Here is a 26,670-nt window from a genome sequence, read left to right as displayed (position 1 = left end):
ATAAAGCTACTGATAAAGGCAAGCTCAAAGCATGCAAAAATACTTATCTGCCGCCGTCGTTCTGGAGCCCTCGAAAAACACCTGAAAAGCAGGCAGCACCACCTGCTATGTTTTCGTCGTTTTTTTTAACGGCGTTATCTTTTGCAACAGTATTAAAAGTACAACAAGCAAAGATTCCTTGAACTCGAAGTAGGATACCGCATGGGTGAAACGAGTCAGCTCGGCAACGTACACAAGCAAGGGAAGCCTTTCGTATGGACATACGACCTGCACAAGCAAAGAGCCAGAGGCATGCCATCGCCTCTATCGTGTTTTGTAGTAGTCTTTTTTTTGTTGTTGCTGCTGTTGTTGCTGTTGCAACGGTGTCTATTTGGCGTTCAATGGAAAACTCTACAATAATTTCTTTTCTTGATGCATTGTGTCGATCACTTTTAACATTGCATTTATGCAATCAAAGGCCTGCGCTCTTCTCTCTCATTTCTGCCCGCAATAGTTATGGCGAGCGCCACTGCGCGTTGATGCGGTCGGCAGCGAAGTAGTGATTTCACTGTGGGATTAAAATAATAAATCTATCAATATCGGTGCTTTCACATGCCCAGCCATCAGTCCGTGCAACCCAGAAATAAAAAATAGGTGCTTCGAAAGTGTTGGAGGGCCCTTTTAATACTTTCTAATGGATACATACTTACTTGCCCCCAGCTTCATTGCCGGTTTTGGCTCAACACTTCACTTCAAAAGCAGTTATCGAGGAAAGCCGGACAGTCTTCCGCCATGCCACCATGTTCTCTGTCACAGCGTTGTGGCATGGTTGCGTAAAAAAGCCGAATTTTTTTGTGCGCTTTGTTATAAAGCATGATACTTTTCATAATCCACAAGTGCACTTCCCTGTGCTGCACCCAACTAATGGCGGCACCTGTTGTGTTTCAAGCGGAGATGAGGTCCTAGTTGCACGTGCTTGGATGTCTATTATGCATGTTTATATCAAGAGAGTTGAGTCCATTTTTTCCGCATCATAGTGCAAGCAAACTGCGCCTGAACACGTTGTTTGCAGAAATGACTAGGCGACTCCAGATGTTTATTGCTATGTTAGTTTGTTGGTACTCATCATCACTTGCTGCCCCTTTCAGTCGGCCAGTTTTTTGGTTATAATCGCAGATTTTACAGCGAAGTTGTGTATGGCTAAGGGATTATCTGTGCATAGGCAGAAATGACTGCCTCCCTAGTGTCCTCTAGGGAGCAGTCGAAGAGCTAATGTGTGTTAAAGCAAGCATGAACCCCTGGTGCCCTCTATGTAGTGGTGGAAGAAACATGTGGAAAAAAAAAATTGTAACCAGTGCTGGTACTTCAGCCTGGCCCCCATGCTACAAAGGCAAATCTTAACCAGTAAGCTACACACCCACACTTCTGCAATGTGAATATATGATTGTTTTGAGTGCCTCATGAGTAAGACGCGTGCTTGGGCTAGTTAGTGCATGGTCTGACAAAAATTTGGAGGCACAAAAGACAAGAAAACACGGCACTAGTCCCGTGTTTTCTCGTGCTGTTCCTGTGTGCCTACAAATTTTTGTCTGCCTCACGAGTGTCAATACACGGGTGCCTGGTATTGAAAAAATTAATAAAACATTAAGAAAAGGTCGTAGGGCCTTCATCTTTTGATATAACAAAGCTTATATTGCCCCTGGAAAAATATCTTCTCGGGAAGGCATTTTTCTTTAAAGCGTAGCCGACTTTGAGGGGATTGGTTGTATTCAAACAAATGATATTGTAGCGAAGCTTTGGAACTCTGAAGTGGGTCGTCCTCTCCAGCTCCTTCTAGTGGGTTGCCCTCTTCGGAGAGAAAGCAGCTCGTGCAGAGTCGGCCCCGCCTTGACTGTCGCTGTCGTCTATCTTCGCCGAGTGTCCGCCAATAAACATCTTTATAATTTGGTGGAGAGTGCATGCCCTTCAAACAACTACGGTCAGCATTCAATGCCCTTGGAGCTGCGATCCCATGCCGTGCCCTCTACCATGACTCAAGATGCCGCCCAGCAAACGCCTCCCCCTGCACCGACATCCTGTCCCGGTGTCCCCCGCATCCGCGACCCTCCTGTTTTCACCGGCGCGGATGGCACCGACGTCGAGGACTGGCTCGCGATTTACGAGCGTGTCAGCGTACCCAATAAATGGGACGAGGCAGGAAAACTAAGCAACCTGGTTTTCTACCTCGCGGGTGTCGCAAGCCTATGGTACAACAACCACGCTTCCGATTTCGCTACGTGGTCCGCTTTCAAGACCGCCATCGTCGACGTTTTTGGCCGCCCTGCCGTTCGTAAGCTGCAAGCTGAACAGCGTTTACGTGAACGAGCCCAGCAGTCCGGCGAGTCTTTCACGAGTTACATTGAAGACGTCCTGGACTTGTGCAAGAAAGCCAATGCGACCATGCCTGAGTCTGACAAGATCCGGAACGTCATGAAAGGCATCGACGACGATGCCTTCACCATGTTGCTCGCAAAAAACCCTAGCACTGTGGCTGAGGTGATCACACTGTGCCAAAGCTACGAGGAGCTGCGCCGGCAGCGGCTGATGACGCGTCGACCTCCATCACGCCACGCCGATCTCGCTGGCATGTCGGCCATTTCGGACCACTCCGTCTTGCTCGCCGAAATCAAGTCCTTCGTGCGCGAGGAGATTGCCCGCCAGTTCTCTCTACTGGCCTTCGCTCACCCGCAGCCTGTTGAACAGCCGTCGAGCACACTGCTGCCTCCCCTACGCCGGGCTGTTGAGCAGGAAATCGCAGAGGTCATGCCGGAATACCACCAACCCCCTCGGGCGACTGTGCCGCTCAGTTACGCGCAAGTTGTCGCCAGGCCGCCTCCAGCGATTCCTGTGGTTCCCCCACATACTTACGCCGGAGCCGTCACCAGGCCTCAGGCCTTCGAAGAGAGTGTGCCGGCTGCGTACGCCGACGTCATCCATACGCCACGACTGCAGCCCACCATGCAGTCATATCAGCAGCCACCCCGTCCCTCGCGTCCTGCGACATGGATGGGACCTAGCCCGGCAAGCCGATGGCGCACTTCCGACAACCGCCCCATCTGCTTTGCGTGCGGTTGCGCCGGTCACGTCGCCCGCTATTGCAATCGCATGCAGGCGCCTCGATTCGGATCGACCGTCACCAGCCAGTCCAGCCGCCCATATTACGAGCCGCCGCCGCCTATGTCACCGACGTCACGCCCGTCTCCATCTACCCGCCGTTCGCCGTCCCCAAGACGCCGCTCACTGTCACCGATGCGGCCCCGTCCGGCCGCGCGCGACCAGGAAAACTAGTCGTCGCAGTCCAAGAGGCAAGGGCTGCGACGCTATCGAACTGCCAAAGCCCTCAGCAAAGCCCATCGAACGTAGTAGACGTGTTTGTAGATGGCGTGCGCACATTGGCCCTTGTGGACACTGGAGCTGCCGTATCCGTTATGGACGCTAAATTTAGCCGACTACTACGAAAAGTGACGACGCCGCTTTCCGGGCTCTCCCTCCGTACAGCCAGCGCCCAAAGTATTCACCCGACGGCGGTGTGTACAGCCCGTGTCATCATTCAGGACGCTCTGTACGCCGTCGAATTCATCATAATTTCTTCATGCTCTCACGACGTCATCCTGGGTTGGGATTTTCTCGCTCGCCACGACGCCGTAATTCGTTGCGCACCAGCCGAAATAGAGCTCTCACCATTCTCCAATTTGACGCCGGCGAATAGTCCATCGGCTGCTACCAAGGTACTCGTCAAAGACGACACCACAGTTCCTGCAAACTCGTCAACGGCTGTGTCCGTCTATTGCACCGGTCTCTCCGATACCGTTGCACTCCTTTCTCCCTCTGACCGCGTTTTCACCAGGAAAGGTTTGCTGGTGCCATTTGCGACCGTGCAAGTCACTCAGGGCGACACCGATATTTTCGTTACGAACCCATCCCCGTACATTGTTACGTTGGTGCGAGGGGAATGTCTCGGCAGAGCGGAAGCCCTCGAAGACGCACAAGTTATGGACGCACCGGGTGACACGCACTGTGCCAGCTCCCATACGCTCAGTGCTGTTTCCACATCCGACTCGTCACCCGCTGACGTATTTGCTTCCTCCATTGCTGACAACCTTACGTCGGTCCAGCGTTCCCAGCTTCTGTGCCTGTTGGAAGAATTTCGTTCTTCGTTCGATGTCGCGCAAACTTCGCTCGGCCGCACGTCTGCTGTCACGCATCGCATCGACACTGGCGCCCAACCACCACTGCGGCAACGTCCCTATCGCGTATCTCCTGCACAGCGTCGTGTAATTAACGAGCAAGTCGAAGACATGCTTCGCCGCGATGTTATTCGACCCTCAAACAGCCCATGGGCGTCTCCTGTCGTTCTCGTTGCGAAGAAGGACGGCTCTGTGCGGTTCTGCGTGGACTACCGACGACTCAATAAGATCACCCGTAAGGACGTTTATCCCCTCCCTCGAATAGACGACGCCATTGACAGCCTGCAAGGAGCAGAATTCTTTTCATCGCTCGATTTGCGCTCAGGGTACTGGCAAGTCCCCATGGCTGATGACGCTCGAGCGAAGACCGCGTTTGTCACACCCGACGGCTTGTACGAATTCAACGTCATGCCGTTTGGGCTGTGTAATGCGCCCGCGACCTTTGAGCGCATGATGGACACCGTTCTGCGCAACTTGAAATGGCACACGTGCCTGTGCTACCTCGACGACGTCGTCGTTTTCGCCCCGGACTTCTCCACGCATCTTCAACGCCTGCGGCTTGTTTTGACGCGTTTGAGCGACGCCGGGCTACAACTGAACCTAAAGAAGTGCCGATTTGCAGCACGGCAGCTGACAATACTAGGCTACGTCGTATCCAAGGACGGAATTCTCCCCGATCCAGCCAAGCTGCGGGCCGTGACAGAGTTCCCCAAACCTACGTCCGTCAAAGAACTGCGCAGTTTCGTAGGACTATGCTCCTACTTTCGGCGCTTCATACGAAACTTCGCGACCATCATATCGCCGCTGACGAAGCTCCTTGGCGGCAACGGGCCCCTCAATGCGTGGTCGTCAGAGTGCGACGCCGCTTTCGCGAAGCTCCGTCGTTTGTTGACATCTCCTCCGATACTACGCCACTACGACCCTGCGGCCCCTACAGAGGTACACACGGACGCCAGCGGTGTGGGCCTCGGCGCTGTCCTTGCACAGCGCAAACCTGGGTTTCCGGAATATGTCGTGGCATATGCAAGTCGCACGCTTACTAGAGCCGAGACCAATTACACCGTCACGGAGAAAGAATGCCTGGCAATCATCTGGGCCCTTACGAAGTTCCGACCTTATTTGTATGGTCGCCCATTTGATGTCGTCACCGACCATCATGCGCTGTGCTGGTTGTCGTCATTGAAAGATCCCTCAGGCCGTCTCGCCCGTTGGGCACTTCGCCTGCAAGACTACGACATCCGGGTACTGTACCGCAACGGACGCCAGCATGCTGACGCCGACGCCCTGTCGCGCTCTCCCTTGCCTGACGACAGTGCCCACAGCTCAGTGTCTCCCTTTGCCGTTTCTTCCATCGACATTCACACCATCGCTACCGAACAGCGCAAGGATCGCTGGATTGCCTCACTGATATACTTGTTGACTGATCCGTCGGCAACACCACCCACTCGCGCGTTGCGTCGTCAAGTCCACCATTTCGCCGTTCGCGACGACCTCCTCCACCGACGCAGCTACAGCGGCGACGGCCGCCAGTGGCCAGTGGCCCCGAAGTCTGCGTTCTGACATCTGCGAGTCGTTCCACTCTGATCCGCAGTGTGCGCATTCTGGGGAATCGAAAACTTATCACCGCATCCGCCAACGGTACTTTTGGCGCGGGATGTACCGCTACGTGCAGAAGTTCGTCCGCTCCTGCATCGATTGTCAGCGCCGCAAGACTTCAACGCACCTGTCGCCGGCAGGTCTGCAACCTCTACCTTGCCCTGACCGGCCGTTTGGGCGTGTTGGCATCGATTTGTATGAGCCACTTCCTCTGACGTCCGCTGGTAACCGCTGGGCCATCGTCGCTGTAGACCACCTCACGCGATACGCCGAAACTGCCGCCCTCCCAGCGGCTACAGCGCGCGATGTGGCCTTCTTCCTGCTCCACCGATTCATGCTACGTCACGGTCCACCTCAGGAGCTGCTCAGTGATCGAGGCCGTGTCTTCTTGTCAGAAGTCGTCGAAGCCATTCTAAAAGAGTGCAACGTTGTTCACCGCAAAACTACTGCTTACCACCCGCAGACGAATGGCCTCACCGAACGCTTTAACCGTACGCTCGGCGACATGCTCTCCATGTACGTCGCCGCCGATCACACCGATTGGGATGCCATTCTGCCCTTCGTCACCTACGCCTACAATACCGCCCCTCAGAGCACCACTGGTTTTTCTCCCTTTTTCTTATTGTATGGCAGGCACCCCTCGCACACAATCGACACAATCCTTCCATACAAGCCGGATCGGTCTGAGCGTGCGCCGATTTCTGCTACCGCCCGAGTTGCTGAAGAGTGTCGCGAACTTGCCAAGACCTTCACTACGCATGACCAAGAGCGGCAGAGGAGCATTAGCGGTGACAGAATCACTTCTGAGCCGACGTTCCTCCCTGGAGCGTTCGTATCTCGATCCCTACCACTGCACCTGGCCTCTCTTCAAAACTACTGCCCAAATACGAAGGCCCCTACCGTGTCGTTGAACGCACATCTCCTGTAAACTACCTGATCGAACCTATCGATCCATCCTCGGACATGCGCCGTCGAGGGCGCGACATTGTAAACGTGGAGCGCCTCAAGGCCTACCATGACCCGCTCATTGTGACAAGTTGTTAGGTCGCCAGGTGGCTCCCTTTTCGTGCCCGGAGTAACTGTAGCGAAGCTTTGGAACTCTGAAGTGGGTCGTCCTCTCCAGCTCCTTCTAGTGGGTTGCCCTCTTCGGAGAGAAAGCAGCTCGTGCAGAGTCGGCCCCGCCTTGACTGTCGCTGTCGTCCATCTTCGCCGAGTGTCCGCCAATAAACATCTTTATAATATAAAAAATAAAAATAATAAAAAAGGTCCTAGGGCCATTATATTTTCATATAACATGGCTAATCACGTTAAAGGACAGCACATGGAAACACAGACAAAAGAGAGGAGTGAAGACACCGACTAAGAGGCGCACAGCGGCGGAAAAGAAGGTAGGCACAAGAGGTTATCTGCACATGCCCAGTGAGGAGGCGATACCTATCAATCCGGCTCACGTGGTCATCTGTGTGAATTAGCTGAAGTGTTTAGCGCAGAATTATGAAGACGGGACAAGAAGGGAGAACACGTACACAGGCGCTAACTTTCAACAAATGATTTATTTGAATCCGGATCACACTTAAGAAAAAATCACGCACGCGCAGGTACAGTACTGTCGAGGAACAGCAGTTCTTTGTTAGTCAGCGATAGTGACGGGGTGCTAACACAATCTTTGCCAAGCCTCTGAATAGTTGCCGATTCGATGATTAAACGAGTAGTTTCGTCAAGGTGCCTACGGACAACGAAACACTTATCAAAAAGCGGAACGCAACCACACACGCTGCAGTGTGTGGCTAACCAGTCATCGCTGCCTTTCCTGACATTGTTGCAGTGCTACCTGAGCCTGTCATTAAGACAATGCCCCGTTTGTCCTACATAATACTTACCACACGATAAGGGGATCTGGCAAACAACACCTTCTTTGCAGGGCACATAACGTGCCCTGTGGTTCTTACTGCAGCCAAGCCTTCCTTGAGCAACTGGGCTTTTGCAAAGTTTAGCCAACTTATTTGAGGCCGTGAACACGACGCCAACGTTTGCTCGAGCACCCACCTTTTTTATGTTGTGGGATATCCTGTGTAGATACGGTATAGCGGCAAACATTTTTCGGCGGTCCAAATTAGCTGTTATTCCGGCCTGACGATTGGAAGGTGGTTTTTTTGAGCAAGCATTCTGCAACCGATATAACAAGGTGATCGGGATAACCTGCTTGCGTCAGGCGAGTTCTCTGGCAGTGAAGGCTCGTCTCCAAGAGATGGGAACAGGATTTCTTTAGGGCGTTATCGAGGCAGTGCCGGATGATGGACCTTTTTACCAGTTTTGAGTGGGAGGAGTGGAAAGGCAACAACGGCTTGCTCCCCCTAGGTTCGGAAGACCAGCACGTGTGATTTTCATGGAAGTGAAATAGTACATCGAGGAACCTGATTGTACAGTCCTCGCCCGGAAGTTCGTGAGTAAGCACAAGCGGCTGTAGGCAATCACGTGCCAGTGTTAATTATGTTAGTGGCTTGAGATTCAAAGGAACCTTTGTCAGATTTGATGAACAGGTAGTCAACCACATACCTGAAACATTTAAGAACCTTTGTGCCCATAAGACGCGTCAAGAGGACTCTTTTAAGACTGGCTAAAAACAAATCGCTAAGAACAGGCACAATACAAGATCCAATGCAAATGCCTTGCTTCTGAATAAAAGGTTTCCCACCCCATTGAATGTAAGTGGAGTCGAGTTACAAGGCTAAAAGATCTAAAAAATGCCTGGATGATATACCTGATGCATCCTTGAAATCTGTCCAGCCAAACTGCTCAAGGGCATCCTTGATGCATTTCAGTAACCCATCACGAGGCAGAGAGTAAAAAAGGTCCTTAACATCTACAGAGATGGCAGAAAGGCCTTCGTTGGAGTGCAAGGACATAAAGTCCAAAACATCCTGGGGCCTTTTAAATAAGAATGGGTCATCCACCTTCAAGATGTTAAGCTTCTCTTGTAGGAAGAGAGCCAAGGCCTTCTGCCGCATGTCTATTTCGGAGACAATCACCCTAAGGGGAGTTTCTGGCTTATGCGTTTTGGCGCTGAAGAAAACCTCAAGACATTCTTTTTTGCACTTCACAATTTTTGCCAGCACTTTATCTCGATGAAGCTTCTCACACAGGTCCTTTGCTCTCTTCTTGATGTTTGACATGCGCACATCGGCCCGACGCTCAAAAACAGCAGAAACCGCTTGGCTTGCTTTCGAAAGGAAAACACTATGTGACATCACAGCAAACCCCCCTTCTTTATCCGCGGCCAATACACATAGAATGTGCGCATGTCAAACATCAAGAAGAGAGCAAAGGACCTGTGTGAGAAGCTTCATCGAGATAAAGTGCTGGCAAAAATTGTGAAGTGCAAAAAAGAATGTCTTGAGGTTTTCTTCAGCGCCAAAACGCATAAGCCAGAAACTCCCCTTAGGGTGATTGTCTCCGAAATAAACACGTGGCAGAAGGCCTTGGCTCTCTTCCTACAAGAGAAGCTTAACATCTTGGAGGTGGATGACCCATTCTTATTTAAAAGGCCCCAGGATGTTTTGGACTTTGTGTCCTTGCACTCCAACAAAGGCCTTTCTGCCATCTCTGTAGATGTTAAGGTCCTTTTTTACTCTCTGCCTCGTGATGGGTTACTGAAATGTATCAAGGATGCCCTTGAGCAGTTTGGCTGGATAGATTTCAAGGATGCATCAGGTATATCATCCAGGCATTTTTTTAGACCTTTTAGCCTTGTAACTCGACTCCACTTACATTCAATGGGATGGGAAACCTTTTATTCAGAAGCAAGGCATTTGCATTGGATCTTGTATTGCGCCTGTTCTTAGCGATTTGTTTTTAGCCAGTCTTAAAATAGTCCTCTTGACGCGTCTTATGGGCACAAAGGTTCTTATATGTTTCAGGTATGTGGATGACTACCTGTTCTTCATCAAATCTGACAAAGGTTACTTCGAATCTCAAGCCACTAACATATTAACACTGGCACGTGATTGCCTACAGCTGCTTGTGCTTACTCACGAACTTCCGGGCGAGGATTGTACAATCAGGTTCCTCGATGTACGATTTCGTTTCCAAGAAAATCACACGTGCTGGTCTTCCGAACCTAGGGGGAGCAAGCCGTTGTTGCCTTTCCACTCCTCCCACTCAAAACTGGTAAAAAGGTCCATCATCCGGCACTGCCTCGATAACGCCTTAAAGAAATCCTGTTCCCATCTCTTGAAGATGAGCCTTCACTGCCAGAGAACTCGTCTGACGCAAGCAGGTTATCCCGATCACCTTGTTATATCGGTTGCAGAATGCTTGCTCAAAAAACCACCTTCCAATCGTCAGGCCGGTATGACAGCTAATTTGGACGGCCGAAAAATGTTTGCCGCTATACCGTATCTACACAGGATATCCCACAACATAAAAAAGGTGGGTGCTCGAGCAAACGTTGGCGTCGTGTTCACGGCCTCAAATAAGTTGGCTAAACTTTGCAAAAGCCCAGTTGCTCAAGGAAGGCTTGGCTGCAGTAAGAACCACAGGGCACGTTATGTGCCCTGCAAAGAAGGTGTTGTTTGCCAGATCCCCTTATCGTGTGGTAAGTATTATGTAGGACAAACGGGGCATTGTCTTAATGACAGGCTCAGGTAGCACTGCAACAATGTCAGGAAAGGCAGCGATGACTGGTTAGCCACACACTGCAGCGTGTGTGGTTGCGTTCCGCTTTTTGATAAGTGTTTCGTTGTCCGTAGGCACCTTGACGAAACTACTCGTTTAATCATCGAATCGGCAACTATTCAGATGCTTGGCAAAGATTGTGTTAGCACCCCGTCACTATCGCTGACTAACAAAGAACTGGTGTTCCTCGACAGTACTGTACCTGCGCATGCGTGATTTTTTCTTAAGTGTGATCCGGATTCAAATAAATCATTTGTTGAAAGTTAGCGCCTGTGTACGTGTTCTCCCTTCTTGTCCCGTCTTCATAATTCTGCGCTAAACACTTCAGACATGTCGTACCAGCAAGGCCAGAAGTCAGCCCTTGCTTCAGGAATTAGATTTTTTTCTTCATGCAAGTTAATCGACGGTTGGCTCACGCATGCACTACCACTTTTATCGATATGCCAGGCCTCAGGTTTGGTGGTAACCACTAAACGCTCTTCTTCATCCCTGTGCCAGTGTAAAACAGCACATTCATCGAATTTCGGCGTGCATTTACGCGCTCGACAATGTAAATACAGGTTAAATGATGAGCCTACAGTTAGCGATCTCTTACGTTCCATTAATCTCTGGCAATGCACAGATAAGTTTGAGTGCTTAGCTTCTTTTCCACCACTGTGCTCCTTTTCAGTTGTTAGTTGGCATTTGTGGTGTCGTGACTTCTTTTGCACGTCTCTGTTTGCACGCGAACTTGAATACCTACCAACTAGCTGGGCTCTCTGTTATTCTAACATGGCTAATACTGCCCCTGGAAAAATGTCTTCCCGCCACTGGATTTGCGTTTAGTAAAAGCTCTACCAACTACCGTACCAGCTTTACTCGTCAACCATCTTCAGAGTGGAACAGCTGATGATTTTTTGGAAGTAGAGCACACAATGACCTTAGTAAACGTTATAATAGGGCGTGCTCATGTTAAATGTAATTAGCACATTTTGTTTTTGAAGCCCTAGTGAAAGTAGTGCAAAAGTTATTCAAATAAATGATTAGCGCGGGCATGTGGTAGCAAGACAACGAAATGCCAATAATGTTATGTGTTTGATTGACATTCCACTAGCACACTGCTTTTTTCCATCTCAGTGGTTTAAAAGAAAAATTTTACTCAATGTCCACACCCTGATAATGTACAAGGCTATGTAATATGCTAGTTCAAATCCTATGACTTGACACTTCCCAGAAAAAGTCCAAAATGAGGTGAGGCAAATGCCTGGACAGGCAGAGGTTCTGCATCACGTTAAAGCAGAACATTGTGATGGAAGTACAGTCGTGTCTCGTTATTAGGTTTTTTTAAGCCACCTGTAATAATGAATCCTCATGGAAAACGAGAGCACATCTGTTGAAAAAATGTTGTTATAGTGTTGCTTGCTACTGTACTGTGAAATAGAATTAATAACAAAAACATTAATAATATGCACAAACATGAGGCATGTTATTTTTGTCGCTGCTGTCTTGAAAGAATCTGAAGGACAGTTTGAAGTTCCTCAAGGGCTGCAACATTACTGGAATAACCAATGATGCTGATTATCCAACAGAAAAGAAGTCCAATAAGAGAATGTTCTGTCTCAACTGACTAAGCATCACATATTGCCATCTCTGAGAAAATATGTACTTTGATACATTGCTTGACTATCACAGAACAAATACGACTGATATCTCGCTACTGTGGTGAGCTAGGCTTCAGATTTCTTTTAAGAAGAAAACGTGGTCTTCATGCCGACAACGTCCAGGCAAATACATGCACACGGACTGGGTGTTTGTGCGCCTTGTCCACTTACATATGTGCCTGTGTGTCACACACAAATAAATGAGAAATGCCTGCTGGTGCCTGGAACAATGCTCACAACTGAAGAAGGTCATAATAACAAGGCACGACTGTAATATGCACTCAGTATCACAGATTCCATGTGTCATGGCAGACTCATCACCGGGTCTAAAATAATGAAATCACACATGTTCCTCCCATCCCAGGCGCAGATACTCCGCATACAGTGCCCTGGTCTGATGAAGCACTTTCTGAAGGTTGTGCCGGCGTACCATTTTGTCAAAGTGCATAGCCAGCTCATTGTAGTCCATGGTATTGCGCATGATTACGTCACGATGCTGCATGAGCAATGTCAGGCATAAAAACATCATGAAGGGGTTGCCGCCACCAAGCTCTTGCGGCCGCGGCAGCATCTTGGCCTTAGCAGTCCATGGTGGCAGTGAGTCATCAGTCGAGGCCTCTCGAGACGATGCGCCCTCAGACACGTAGCCTTCACTAGTGTGGTTCGAAGGCTTGTCATCAGAGTCACCATTGCACCAGCCCAGGTCACGTTCACAGGCCTCGTCCTCGTCACTGCTTGACCCTCCACGCACCATGGGGCGTCGAATTGCGCGCACTTTGCAGTATGGGTTGGTCGACACACGCGGTGGTGGTGGGTTTAGCTGGTAGGGCTGTTCGAACAATGGCAACTCGCCCTGTGGAGGCGATGGTGGCAGGGAGCTCCACAGCACCTCGAGCATGTGCAGCGCATCGTCAAAGGCAAACTCTCGCTTCAGCTCCAACAAAAGCCAGCGGTAGCAGAAGAGCAGGTCCTGGGCACCATGTTCCTTGAGGTACCTGCAAAGGGCACGCTCAGCAAAGAGAACACAAGTGGGTGGGCTTGACACACCTGAAGAACAGTGGGTCAAAGTGCTCCACAAGGTCAGACAAATGCTGGAACTTGAGCGTCATTGCCTCTCCGTCCAGGTTGAAATTGGGACCCAGACGCCGCATGAGCGCACAGAAGCACACATATGCATGCGGCTCATCGCGCATCACCACCAACAAGGGGGAGGCCAAGTCACTCATCCCTTGACAGTATGACAGCGTCGGGTGGTTTAGTGCAAACGTAGTTAGCAGGTTGAAGAGCGACACCACATTGGCATTGTCGTCCCCACCTGCATAGAATGGGTTCGTGCGGTCTGTGCGAAGCACGTCTTTGCGCACCATGTTGGTAACCAGCTGGATGTCACCACTGTAGTCCGGCTTATCCAGCAGTGCCTTCCAAGCAGCACGAAGCTGCAAGTACTGGTCACTCTTGCGGCGCATGTACGCTAGCCGCTCTCGACCCGTCAGCCCATCGGGGTACACGTTGAGGATGTGCTTCCACACGACCTGCAGGAAGCACAAATCACCATGGTAAGCATATGAGGGCAAGGATATTGCCATCACACGCATAACCCAGTGACAATGCAAGATTCATAATCACGACGCTTCATCTCCGCATTATCTACCCAGCTCTACAGCAGATGTCGCAGATTTGCTGTAAACTTGTATACTGTGTACTTATATCATCAGGAAGAATGCATCATGTTGCCGTGCTTTTGTTGTTCCTTGTTGGTGATGATGGTGACAAAATGTTAGCATCGGGCTGGCCAATTGAATATACATTCCAGCAAAAGAATTTAAGACATACACAACACAGCATTAGTCCACAGTTAATGCAGTATGTGTCATCATTATTGTTCCACCATGTAAAGTGAACCACTGCCCTGGCCTCGCTTTAATGAATTTCCATATAGTTCCTAGCACCATCTGCTTTACTGCCTACATGCTTTTGCACACAGCCACCTGGACCCGCAAATTCGAGAGCATGTGGCCCTCTGGTTTGCAAGGACACAAACCAGTACAATGGAGCACAAATTGGTCAGCCGTTCCTTTCTCCTTTTTGCACACCCAGCACAATGAAATCTTGCTGTCGGTAGAGTAGTCAAAGCAGTGGCATTTCCAGGTGGCAGAGCGGTAGCATTAGCAGTGCTGCCGCTCGTGCGTCAGACAACAGGTTACTGCCACCGTCATTGTTGCACAGGCGTTCCCTGTCCATACCACACAGGCTAGCTTGCTTCTGGCTTCTTAAGCATCATACAAACAGCGGCCAATGTCTCCCTAAATGGCCTCTATGGCCACGCAGCTGTAGCTGCCCTATGCCGGATGCCCAACCTTGTCCCAGCTACTGTATGGTTCATTGAGAAATTAGCACAGCAGTGGCAAATCTAAAGCCTACGGCATGCACACATACCTTCCCGAACTAGCAGCAAGCGGCTGCCACCTCACCAACTCATTAAACATAGCATGTCTGCTGCTTTGCTCGATGTTCGCTGTGGGGATGTAATACACAGCTTACGGTTCTCAATATTTTCTACCATGTTATCTGTCAGGCAGACACATCCACAGAGCAGAGTCCCAGTTTGCAAAGGTGATTCACAGTCAGTGATGCTGCTGGACAGTGGATGATGTCAGCCATCGGAACAAAATCATCGGTGTAGATGAAGCCTCCATGTCAGCAGTGTTCCACCATACGTGTGAAGTACCGAAGTTGTTGCAGGGAGAAAGAACATGAACAGAGGGAGGACAGGACACCAAGAGTGCTCGTGGTGTCCTGTCCTTTCTCTGTCCGTGTTTCGTTACGCTATGGTCACTTCTGTATGCTTAAGCAAACTTGCCCGAAAAAAAGTTTTAATACGTGTGAGGAGTGAAAATGCCGGCTCAGGCAACAACAACATACTCTAGAGCCCAGCAGTGGTGATCCTTTTTTGAGACCTTACCTTACCATCATGGGCTTGGCCTTGGCTTAAGCAAAGCAAACAAGCAACCGCTGTACTGCCTGCGTACAGTCAGTGCACAAGGCTGGCTCCTATCCTCGGCATACCAATTTGTGTCACTTGGTGAAACAGAAGGCCGTGCCATAGGCCATGGTGACATTGAGAAAAAAAAGGTGTACAAACCTCTAGTAAGCAGGCTACCTCAAGAAACAGATATATCAAGGCAAATATGTTGTCTCCAAAATAGTGATTGTTGGGCCAGTTTGGCTCAACATTTTTTTAAGGGGGGTGCAGAAGTGGTTCGCAAGAAAGTACACAAGACAGCAAAGATGCCTTCTCCTGTCCTGTCAAAAGACGGGGCATGCAAACACGAACACAACAGTGAAGTCAGGACAACACAAATGCCCATCTTGTACGTACTTTCTTCTGAACCACTTCTGCACTCCCTTACACAAGATAATATTGCTCTTTGCCTCAACATCGTTTACTCGAAAGTGTGAAAGCGTACATAATAAGCAATAATGATGAGCAATGTGTTAGAAATTAATGCTGGATTTTCGTGGAAGGTTTTCCTGAGCTTCAAGCATTCTACCTTAATTCAACCTTCACAAGGTTCGGAAGGGGGCATCTATGTTCAGAAGTCGGGTGTGTGTATTGGATCGAAAGCGCACCAGTTCAGAGCAACAGTTTTCTGGGCAAGGTCAACAAGGCAATTGAAAGCAAGCTTAATCGGCTCACAACTCATTTAGGTATCTTGACGATTACATTATTTCGTAGAAAGGAGTATGTTGTATTCAGTTTCGCAGAACAGACTGTTGGGCTAGTAAGCTATCCATGAACACTAAAAGAGCACAGCACAAAAAAAGAATGATTAACACAGAACAGGGAAGCAGACAAGTCTGCTCGCCTTTTCTTTTTTGCGTCATGCAGCTCCATTATTGATTTGTGTTCCTTCTCCCCCCAGGGGCGCATCTGTTCTTTGTTGTAAAAGTGTTGCGCCTGTTCAATAAACCGGTCTTTATTACATCGGTACGGCTGGTGTTGGACTCCATTTTTTTTTCCTAGGTACTGCATTGGCGATGAGGATGTCGTAAATGTACCCTAAGCCCTAGATCAAAATTCGGATCCGCCCCAACATGAGGTTCCCCGGGCCACAGTTCTTCTATCTGACACATGGCCGTCCGTCACTTCAATGGGAGCAAATGTTCAATGTGTACCTACTAGCATCTGGATTTCAAATCAGAGTGACTCAAGGCCATTCTTTTGCATGTTTGGGGGTGGAGGGCCAGTGCATTTACCAGACATTATCTGCAGGATGCAATGCCACAGCACTAGGAGCGTTCGCAGAAGGGCGATAAGAAGTATGCCATGACCACTCCTAACGAATATGACTCATTGCATTACGGCACTAGTTTTCGGTGTCGCACAACGTTGTCGTCGAGCGTCATCACTGAGTCCTTCCATGACTCTGTTGCCGTCCTGTGGAAGCTAGCGTCATTTGCCTCGCAAGATGGTGTTCTGTGGAATCAATTAGTTCCAGGGTTCACCCAATTGGTTCCAGGGTTCACCAATCGCATCAAGTCGCGGCCCAACCGCGTACGTAAGCGGTTATTGCTCAAGGGCTACACACTTTCGTTCTACAGCTCAGTGCGAATGAGACTTTAGTTTGAGCAAGCAGCTAAAGCTTTCTGCTTCAGTCGAGCTGGTTTCACTGCGGCGTCCTCGTAAACGAGCCTCGTATTTTTTGGCAATTCACAACCGGCTGCCCTCTATGAGGCATAATTCAGTGAGGAGCGCGAGTGGCTTATGCGTCCCGCAGTGGAAATGCCTCCCTGAGCGCAACCAAGGAGACAGCAGGCACTCCGTTTCGCCGCACTGTTTCTGATGCCACTCGCAGGACCACTATGCATCAATGTCGCAGTGCCCAGTGCATTGCAAGAGTTGTTTGTTTTACAGTCGCAAGGGTCACTTTCAGAATGTATGCAACCACAAACGAACTCTACAAATGCAAGGCAGGGTCAGTGAAGTTAGATTCAATCAAAATGTTTTGTCATGTAGTTGTGCTGAGCAAATCTTGACTGTGCAACGTGTCGCGTGTAGCAGAATTAATATACAAGTGGAAGTCACGAATGTCACGTTGACATTATTTGTTTATTCAGGGTCGTCTGTCTCAATTTTGTCTGAGCAAGAATTCAGTCAATATTTTCAGAGTGTTTCGCTCCTGCCTGCTCCGTACGTCACCCTGTTTCATTACTCTCAACGTCCAATTTCCGTGCTAGGCTATTTTCAGCAAGTCATTCGGTTTAAAGGGTGCACAGTGTCACTCTGTTCTTAAGTTGTTCACCGAAGAACTTGTCTGATCGGCCTTGACAGCATAAAAGCCTTGAATCTTCGCATTGGGGGCCTGCACATGCCTGTCCGTAGCTCCACTACTGTGTGTCACTGACTTTGTTCCTTTCCACACAGTCTAGCCCAGTCAAGCAAACCTTTCGCCAGCCTTGGCACATGAGTTCAGTCCACTTTTCAGTCCAGAGTCTGGTCTTGCTAAGGGGTTCACCCATCGCATCAAGTCGCGGCTAGGCATGCAGCCTGTAACTTCTAAGCTTTGCCGTGTGCCAGATTGTTTCCGGTCGCGTGTCAAACGAGCTTCAGTGGTTGCTGAGCCTTGACATCATCGAACGCATCGATGCTTCTCGATGGGTGTTCCCCATTGTTGTTCTTGATGGCAGCATCAGGATCTGTGTAGACCTCCGAGAGCCGGACAAAGCTATTCTTCCAGACAGTTTCCTGTTGCCTCACACAGAGGAGCTTCTCAATTCTCAAAACTTATTTTGACTTCCAGTTACCATCACATTCTCTAGCACACTGACAGCAGGGTCTTGACAGCTTCAAAAGAGTTTGCTTTTGCTTAGCTTGTGCCCAAGCGGCATTCGTGAAGATGTTGGCGACAATCCTTGACCACGGCACTGGGGTGTTGTCCTACACTGATGATGCAATCGTCTTTGGCAAGAACGCAGAATACCTTTCGAACCTGAAAACTGTCCTGCAAAAGATCAAGAACGCAGGCCAGAAATTGAACAACAAATGCTTCGCACATGTTCCAGAACTTGCATTTCTAGGGCAAAAGGTAACTGCACTTGGTATCTCTCCACTCTCAGAGAAGGTAGACTCTATAATTACACTCCAGTGCCAACTGATGTTGCCACCCTCCGTTCGTTCCTGGGTCTGCAAAAAGCTGCATTAACTCGAAGGTTGTTCCCTGCTTGGCACAAGTGGTCGAGCCTATGAAAGTCCTGCTTCGCAAAAATGAGCCATTCATCTGGTCAGCCGAAGGAGAAAGCCGTTTCAGGAGGGTCAAAGAAATGTTTCGATGGAGTACAGTCTTACACTGATGATGCAATCGTCTTTGGCAAGAACGCAGAATACCTTTCGAACCTGAAAACTGTCCTGCAAAAGATCAAGAACGCAGGCCTCCAGATGTTCGATCTGGCACTCGCAGTCATTGTGTGACCGACGCTTCTGAATGTGGGCTGGAAGCAGCCCTGCAGCAACAAAATGGTCACGAGCTCTGCAAAGTCACTTTCGCGTCTTTTTGCAGCAAAGTATCCACGAGCATAGTAAAAGACTTTTTAACAAGTGTTCTTGCCTGCAAAAACTACCCGGAGGAGATCATTTATGACAATGGGCCTCAGTTCGCTAAGCGTGAATTCATCGCCTTTCTGCAAAACTGAGCCATCTGTCTTAGCATTCTTCCATATACTACCCCCAGGCAAATGGGCAAGAACGGTTCAGTTGAACATGGAGACACTTCCTTCAAGCTTCACTCCTCGAAAGACGACCACTTGGGCAAGCAGTCACAGAATACCTTGCCATTTACAGCTGTACTCCCAGCAGAGAGAAAATATTCAGTTGACGAACGAGAAGCATTGGCATGTATTTGGGCATGCAAGCAATGGCACACATACCTTTGAGTTTGTTTATTTACCACATACAGTGTTTATTTACAAGCACAGGGGAACAAAGCTGCATTAACAGCTTGACAAACACCCCAGGTTCACTGTGGCAACAAGACAGCAAAAGCAACATGCATTTCAAGGCAATGTAAACGAGTAATACACAAGCTATAAATTGAAAAAAAGGTTATACAAAGAGGCAAATATTACTACGGATGTACTTGACAAAGCATATCCAAATAGAAGTATTAGAGAGTGTGCACTCCGGGGTCGCCATTTCAAAATTCAAACTGACCACCAGGCACTGGTGTCCCTGCTGTCGTCACAAGGATGTGGAAGACACCCACTTTTAATTGCACGCTGGAGTGCACGAATGTTTTGTTATAATTTCACTGTTAAAACCGCAAGGGATCCACCAACACCGTAGCAGATGCACTTTTTCAGCTGCCAGCACCTATCACCGAGGCAAAGGTTGCTAAGGAGGAATAAATCATCTCACTGGTTGAGTCAGCCAGTCTGACAAAGGAGGAGTTCAGGAAGGCCATCCTCAGCGATGGCTGCCTGGAAACTGTCAAGTCATTTGTGCTGAATTCCTGGCCGCCACACCAGAAGAGGTGAAGCCAGACTACCCCATCGAGGTGAAGCCTTACTACCTTATTCTGGAAGAACTTTCTGTTGTTGATGACATTATACTATGTGCAGAGCACCTCGTTGTTCCGTCCTCCGTCATGGCTAAGCTCAGTGGCAGCGGACAAGACACATCCAGGTATCGCATGAACTAAGGTGCGGCTTAGTGAGTGGTTCTGGTGGCCACAAATGGACAAACAAGTCAAAACAGCAGTGAAAAACTGCCACATCTGCCTGGAGGCAGTTAAGTCCGCAAAGACATTGCCAGCATCACTGCAATCTATTGAATGGCCTGAACGACTGTGGCAGAAGCATGGCCTAGGCATTGTTGGGCCCTTGGAGCATGCAGCTCACCACAGCAGATTCACTGTAACACTTGTTCATTACCATTCTACATGGCCGGAGGTATATTTTTGCAGCAAAGTATCCACGAGCATAGTGAAAGACTTTTTAACAAGTGTTCTTGCCTGCAAAAACTACCTGGAGGAGATCATTTATGACAACGGGCCTCAGTTCGCTTCGCGTGAATTCATCGCCTTTCTGCAAAACTGAGCCATCCGTCTTAGCATTCTTCCATATACTACCCCCCGGCAAATGGGCAAGAACGGTTCAGTTGAACACGGAGAAACTTCATTCAAGCTTCACTCCTCGAAAGACGACCACTTGGGCAAGCAGTCACAGAATACCTTGCCATTTACAGCTGTACTCCGCAGGCCACCACCGGGGTCGCCCCAGCAGTTCTGCTGCGTGGTAGGATGCCCAGAACCAGGCTGGATCTCATGGGCTTCACAGCACCAGCCCTTGCTAAAAGGGGTCCTGCAACACTTTTTCAGCATGGTTATAAAGCGCTGCCAATCGGAAGTCAAGGCTCCTGAGAACATGTGAACAAAACATTATACCCCAGCATGCGGCCTGAAATTTACAATCAATTCTCAAAGTCAGCTAGAAATCGCCTGCCCTTCTCTCGACAAATGAGGCCATAAACCCAAAGTCCACGGCCGTTGGCTGATTTCAGCATCGTGAGCTGCACAGTTACTGCAGCCGCCGCCAAGTGCCTGCGCGCTCGCTTGCGGTCACACTGAAGGTAAGCCACGCATTTGAAGAAAAAAAAAAGACAGAAAGAAAAGGAAGTGCTCAAGGTCATGACGCGCGCTGATGAATGGATGTAGCTTCTTGCTCCGTTGTCATTCAACCCCCCCCCTCCCTGCAGCTTTCAGCATGCCCGCTAGTACGAAAAGAGAGAGATCGAAAGCTCTTAACGCGTGCACCCTGTAACTCTGCTTGTACTTGACAGATTCTAAAAACTTTTACAGCAGTCGATTTGTGAGGCAACAACCTCATTTAATGAAGCCATTCAATGATTACTTAGAAAAGTGTTGCAGGGCCACTTAAAAAGCTAACTAAGGAGTTGGCGCAACTCTGTCGAAGGGTCTGGCATCAACAGCAGAGCAGCAAGCAGCACACGGACAAAAGGACAGCTGCCAAGACAAGAATAGCTGCAGGCGACTTCGTGTCAAAAAACCGTCCGTTCGATTCAAAGGTGACTACTCCTTTTCTTCACCGACTAAAGTGCTGGAGAAGAGGGTAGCAGCCTCTTTCCAACTTGGAGACCGCCGTACGTGGAATGACTCCAAGCTTTCCAAGGTTCCTGACAGGGGCACGTGTCAGCCAGGCCAATGTAGTGCCATACCGCAGCTACCTGCACCGCCGCACCCACCTTCCCCCGGGGCGCAGCTGTGGTCTCTTGATGTACTGCAGCAGTGGTCTACGAATCCATTGCCATCCTCAGCAGTGCGACGTCCAGAACGGCCGACCCAAGAGCGCCGGCCACCGGACTGGCTCCAAGACTATCAGACCAACTAGTTAGTGACCTGAAGTTGTGTATAGTCTGTAAATATGTGTAAATAAGTACAGTGTGCATGCGTTGGGGTCTCTTTATTATTTCATACTAGCAACTAATTACTAAAGATAAGGAATAGCGGAGTAGTATGTTGCATTAAGTTTCGGTATTGATTTGTGTTTTTTCTGCCACAGGGGGCGCATCTGGTTGTGCACATTCAATAAACTGGTCTTTAGTATGGAGGGACGGCTGGAGTTGGACTGGAGAGCAACTGCAGCAGGAGTTGCTGGAGAACAACTTTATTAACATTACAATTTTGTCGTTCATGACAGCATGCCGAGTAAGACAACGGTCGAGTTTGAGCTGAAAAGTAACAGCCTTTATCAGATACATGCGCCTTTTATATACTCAGGCTTGTGCAGCATGGCTACCAACATTATGGGAGCCTGGATGCCAGGCCCGATATAATTTTCTCCCTTAACAAGAGAAACAAACATGCAAAATTTAACAGTACTGGTTAATCAAGGCATTTGCTGAAAGTTCTGGTCATATGTGAGGCGAGTGGGCTGTTTCGTTGCCTAGCTCAGCATAGATGTTTGCCAGAGGACTTTGTTGCCCTGGCACCGGGTGCCCTTGAGCTGTTTGGACAACAGGGACAGGAACTTCAGACGTAGGGCTCCAGTCGCCTTGCGAATCCTGTGGTCCCACATCGCCTGGAAGAGAAGTACAGACGTTAGCACTGTCTTCCGTCAGGAATGGTTTGCAGTGACTGTTGGAAGTCTTTATTGTTTTGGAGCAGATGTTGCCGATTACGACGAAGCTGAGCCCTATCTTCCGTGCGGACCATGCATAAGCGAAAGGCTTTCGTGTTCCATCCAGTCCTGTTGAGCAGCCTGACGGTGTCACATTCACCCAGTTTTTGTAGTGGGTTTGAGTGTGCTTTTTGACGTCTGGCGCCTTGTGGTCCCCGAAGTCAGGTAGCCTTCTTCTCGACCTTCTGCCCATGAGAAGCTCGCATGGCACTTTTCCCCCTTTGAGTGGTGCTGTTTTGTAATTGAGAAGCCCGATCCAGAAGTCTTCATTTGCATACACCGCCTTCTTGAGAAGACGTTTCACCACGTTCACTTCTTTCTCTGATAATGAATTTGAGCATAAAAAACTGGGGCTAGAGACAACGTGGATGAATTCACACCGTCTTGCGAAAGCCTGAAATGCCTGTCATGAAAACTGGTCTGCCATCCATAGAACGACGGCAACGACGGTAATGTTGAATTCCTGAAGTCACAGACTCCACCGTGCGAGGCAACTTGAAGGGTTCTTCAAGTTAGCTCCTCGTGACTCCTTGGAGTTCCAGCTGTTCAATGCTGAGACCTTTTTAAATGTCTCGAGCCAAGTTTCGGGATCTTCTCTGGGCGATCTATGGAAGGTCGGCGACTCCCTAGGTGGCTGCAGGGAACACTGCGGCTGTTATCGTGCCTGTTGTCTTCATCGCCTTGGCTTTTGGTTTGTCTGGTAGGAGTCCATATTGTGAGGGTAGTCCTCTTAGTGTGCAGCTGGCTCGACTGAGCCTGATGGTGTTGGTGTCTTTGTCACGAATTGGGCTGGGTTCATGGCTTGACAAAGGTGTCTGGAACATGAACGAACAGCACCTCCACCGGATGTCATGTGGTCGTGACGTTGACGATGGCAGTAGTTGGCGTGTTCAAGATGAAACTCTTTATTTGGGTGAACTTGTGCCCAGAAAATGAAAACTCAATATACAAGCGATACATGCTGTGCACTGATAGCGGTGAGAACAGTCGTCAGCTGTCGAGTAATCTGCCATGTGGTAAACGCGTCGGCATTTAACATGTGCCGTCGAAGATTCCACCATTATCACTAGTGGCCGCAAAAGTTCCAGAATAAACTCTAATCAAATAGCATTCCACATGTACACATATCATTCCGCAATGTTAGCTACGTGTTGCGCAAATGGACTGAAAGGTGGGCGAGTTGGAACCTATCCATTGTTGGGTAGCGCACAAACGGACAAAACACAAAGGAAGAATATGGGAATATGCCTATGACCGCTAGTTATGATATGCACATCGTCGCACCGTAGCACGCATTTTGTGGCAATGAAACTGATGCACTGACGTGAGTGGCACATACCCGTTTATGATAGTTTTTTGGTTCGCCGGACAAGGAGCGATTTGCTAAAGAGCTCCACTGTTAAAAAAATTTTTTTTTGCCCACTCACTATGTTACAAAAGTGCACACTGGGCTTTAAGGCACATCATAGTGGAAGCCATTTCCTTAAAGAAATCAAACAAAATCTTGGCAGGAAGCAAAAGAATTATAACACACAGTCACGGTTGTAAAAAAATGTCAGTTGTTGTTCTATGCATTAACGTTTCAGATGTAGCTCACCTTCCGAAGTGACGGCTCAACTCCGCCCTTGTAGACAGCCAGCCGTAGTTCACGGGGCTTCAGCAGCCGTCCCTCACCGTCTAAGCAGGTTCGGAACTCGCGGTCTCCAAGTGGGGGCACACAGTTGCCAGACTCTTGCAGGGCAGCCAAGTTGAGCGCCTTCTGAAACCGGCTCAGCGTCTTCTCCATCTAGACAGAAAAGAGCATCAGGTACTCTGCACAGAGAAGCAGGCGGCATACCTGGCTGAGGAAAGTGCCGGTGAGGGACGGCTTTGGCGGCGCCTTGGCCATGTCGCTTGGAGTGACCACGTCCCATTCTGCAAGGCCTGTGGGATTTCACACAAGCGACTAAGACAAGTTGCAACAACACATGCGGCACGTGACAACTGCAACAGTCACTCAGGTTTAGTATGACAGAAAGTTGAGCTACCTTATAGGAATATTCATTGTGAAAGTAAGGCACATGAACACAGGAGAAGGGACACCGACTATCAACTGAAAGGTTGCACTAGGGTGGAAAGGCTCAGAAATGGCAGAGATGCAAGAGATTCAAAGATTCAATTATTTCTTTATGCAAGTTCATAAGGATGGTTCACACATGCATTCCCACTACTACACTGATTGCCAACCCTTGCCAGATGAATTTGTTCATTTTTTGTGCCAGAATAAACTACATATATATGAAATTTTGGTATGCATTCACGAACTAGTAAGAAAAATTAGATGGTAATCCTTTGAGATATTTAATAATCATATATGGTTAATTAAACTGTGACTAACAAAATGACCCTCCGCCCTACAAAGAAGCAGCTACCACTGAATGAACCTTTATACAATACACCAGAACGACATTCTGTAGATTTAATGATGCATTTCACAAAACATTCGGCTATAAAATTAATTGAGCGCAAAAATGGCCCATTCACAGCTGCGCACATCCACACATTCACTCAATGAAAACATGTAAAGCACTCTACATATTTTGGTTGTGTGAACGTGTGGGTGTGTGCGTGTGTGAATGTACCATTTCTGTGCTCAATTAACTTGGTCACAAAATGAACTACCCTCTAGCCCAACAACAAGCTCTTTTAAAGTACATTTCATGAAACACTTGTGTTGCTTTCATAGAAGAACTTCTTGCTGGGCGAGTTGGTGCATGTCTTATTGTAGGATGCGTTATGCAAAGAACGTACAAACACAAGAAAAAGCGAAGTAGGCAGAAAGAGCACAACAATGAACCAAGAGGCTTTGTAGTCCCGGGAGATGTGGCACTGCCTGAAGAAGTTGCCTGCATAATTAGCAAAGGACCGCAATACAGTTACGAACCTTCAGTTCCAGCGCACAACCCACCAGCGATTAACCTCGGCATCTCAAGCAAAGGTTGACCAAGAGGAACGAGAAAGATGCCTTCTAGAAGGCGTAGAAGCCCTCAACAAAACTGTAAACCCAAAGCCCACCAAGAACGCCAAAGATCCAACTTGGAGCATCATTACGCTCTTCAAGCAGAACAATCTGCGGTTGATCGAGGCTGAAAAGAAGACTTGAACAAGAGGACCGATAAAGCCATGGCCAAAAATTTTGTGCATGTAACACACAGTGCGACAAGAGTAAAAAGCAGTCGCCGCAATGTGCAAGGACTTAGAACTGAGTAAGCTTGCAAGTTCAATTACAGGGTTTAGAAAAAAAGGCACTTACTGTTTTCTTCACTGCAAAGATTCGTAAGGACTCGGTTCCTTTTAGAACAATTGTCAGCGAGAAGGGGTCCAGGTAGTGCATAATTATTCAGTTTCTGCAGAAACACTTGAATGCCCTGCATGTCGATGATCCATTTGCCACAAAGAACTCTGGTGAACTAGCGAGTTTCTTGAATTCCAGGGCACACGTAGGCTATGCCTTTTCAATTGATGAGGAAGACTTGTTTATTCGGTGCCTGATGGCGAGCCTTTTGTAGCTGTCAGAGACTGCTTTGACAGTAATGGTGCAATTGGGTTTCAGAACACTGCCGGGGTGTCGGTGGACAGCCTCACGTCCTTGCTAAAGTTTTATTTAAAAGCCACCTTTATCTGTTTTCATGATGACTTCTTAGTTCTACATTCAACGCCAAGGCATTTGTATAGGCTCTCGCATTGCCTCGGTACTTTGTGACATATTTTTAGCTGCAATTGAGTGCACACTAACGCTTGCATTTTCTAACCAAGGGGTACTCAAGACCTTCAGATACGTCGATGATATTTCAATACTTTTACGACAAAGTGCCATGACTCGTGCAGATTCAATCAGTCTTTTCAGGCTTCATGGGAAATGTTTGAAGTTTACACAAGAGATTCCTACGAACGGTTCGTTGCAATTTTTAGTTATTACCTTACAGATCCGAAGGCGGCACATTTGCTGAAAATATGCCTTGCGAGCACAGGAAGGGCCTATGCCATTTGATTCTGCACGCTCAAACATAGCAAAAAGAGCAATTGCAAGTCTGTGCCTTCATTCTTCTCTAACTAAATCGTGTCCCCATGCAATGCCTGACAGTTTCAGTAATCAAGTTAGCAGGCTGCTTGAGGCCTGCTAACTGGTGACCTTCTGCCATACAAGCACAAGGTCACCCATAACATAAAAAAAGTGGCCAAAAGGCATGGCGTCCATGTCGTTTTCTCGGCACCACGAATCCTTGCTGGATTATGCCCTAGGATTAGCGGAAGGAAAACCCTATGCAGCGGTTGCAGAATCAAGCATGCCAAATGTTTCGTGAAATGTGCCGCGAAAGTGGTGT

General features: G+C 48.7%; 2 protein-coding genes across 2 annotated transcripts in view; both read right to left on the bottom strand.

Annotated features, from left to right (window-relative positions):
- The window catches only part of LOC125760311 (uncharacterized), a 336,735-nt gene that overhangs the window by 66,170 nt on the left and 243,895 nt on the right, over positions 1-26,670 (bottom strand). The gene's annotated exons all lie outside the window — the stretch shown is intronic.
- LOC119372446 (TBC1 domain family member 25) overlaps positions 11,588-26,670 on the bottom strand; it is a 225,035-nt gene continuing 209,952 nt past the window's right edge. The window contains exons 4-7 of the mRNA XM_049420250.1: positions 24,144-24,229; positions 23,904-24,092; positions 13,163-13,647; positions 11,588-13,110 (exon numbers count right to left, since the gene is read on the bottom strand). Coding sequence (XP_049276207.1) covers positions 12,456-13,110; positions 13,163-13,647; positions 23,904-24,092; positions 24,144-24,229 — 1,415 coding nt within the window. The 3' untranslated portion in view covers positions 11,588-12,455. The remainder of the gene's footprint in view (positions 13,111-13,162; positions 13,648-23,903; positions 24,093-24,143; positions 24,230-26,670) is intronic.

Source organism: Rhipicephalus sanguineus, chromosome 10, assembly GCF_013339695.2.
Source record: "Rhipicephalus sanguineus isolate Rsan-2018 chromosome 10, BIME_Rsan_1.4, whole genome shotgun sequence".
In the NCBI taxonomy this organism is placed as follows: domain Eukaryota; kingdom Metazoa; phylum Arthropoda; class Arachnida; order Ixodida; family Ixodidae; genus Rhipicephalus; species Rhipicephalus sanguineus.
The sequence above is the reverse complement of the archived record's forward strand: the minus strand, read 5'-3'. Positions and strand labels throughout refer to the sequence as shown.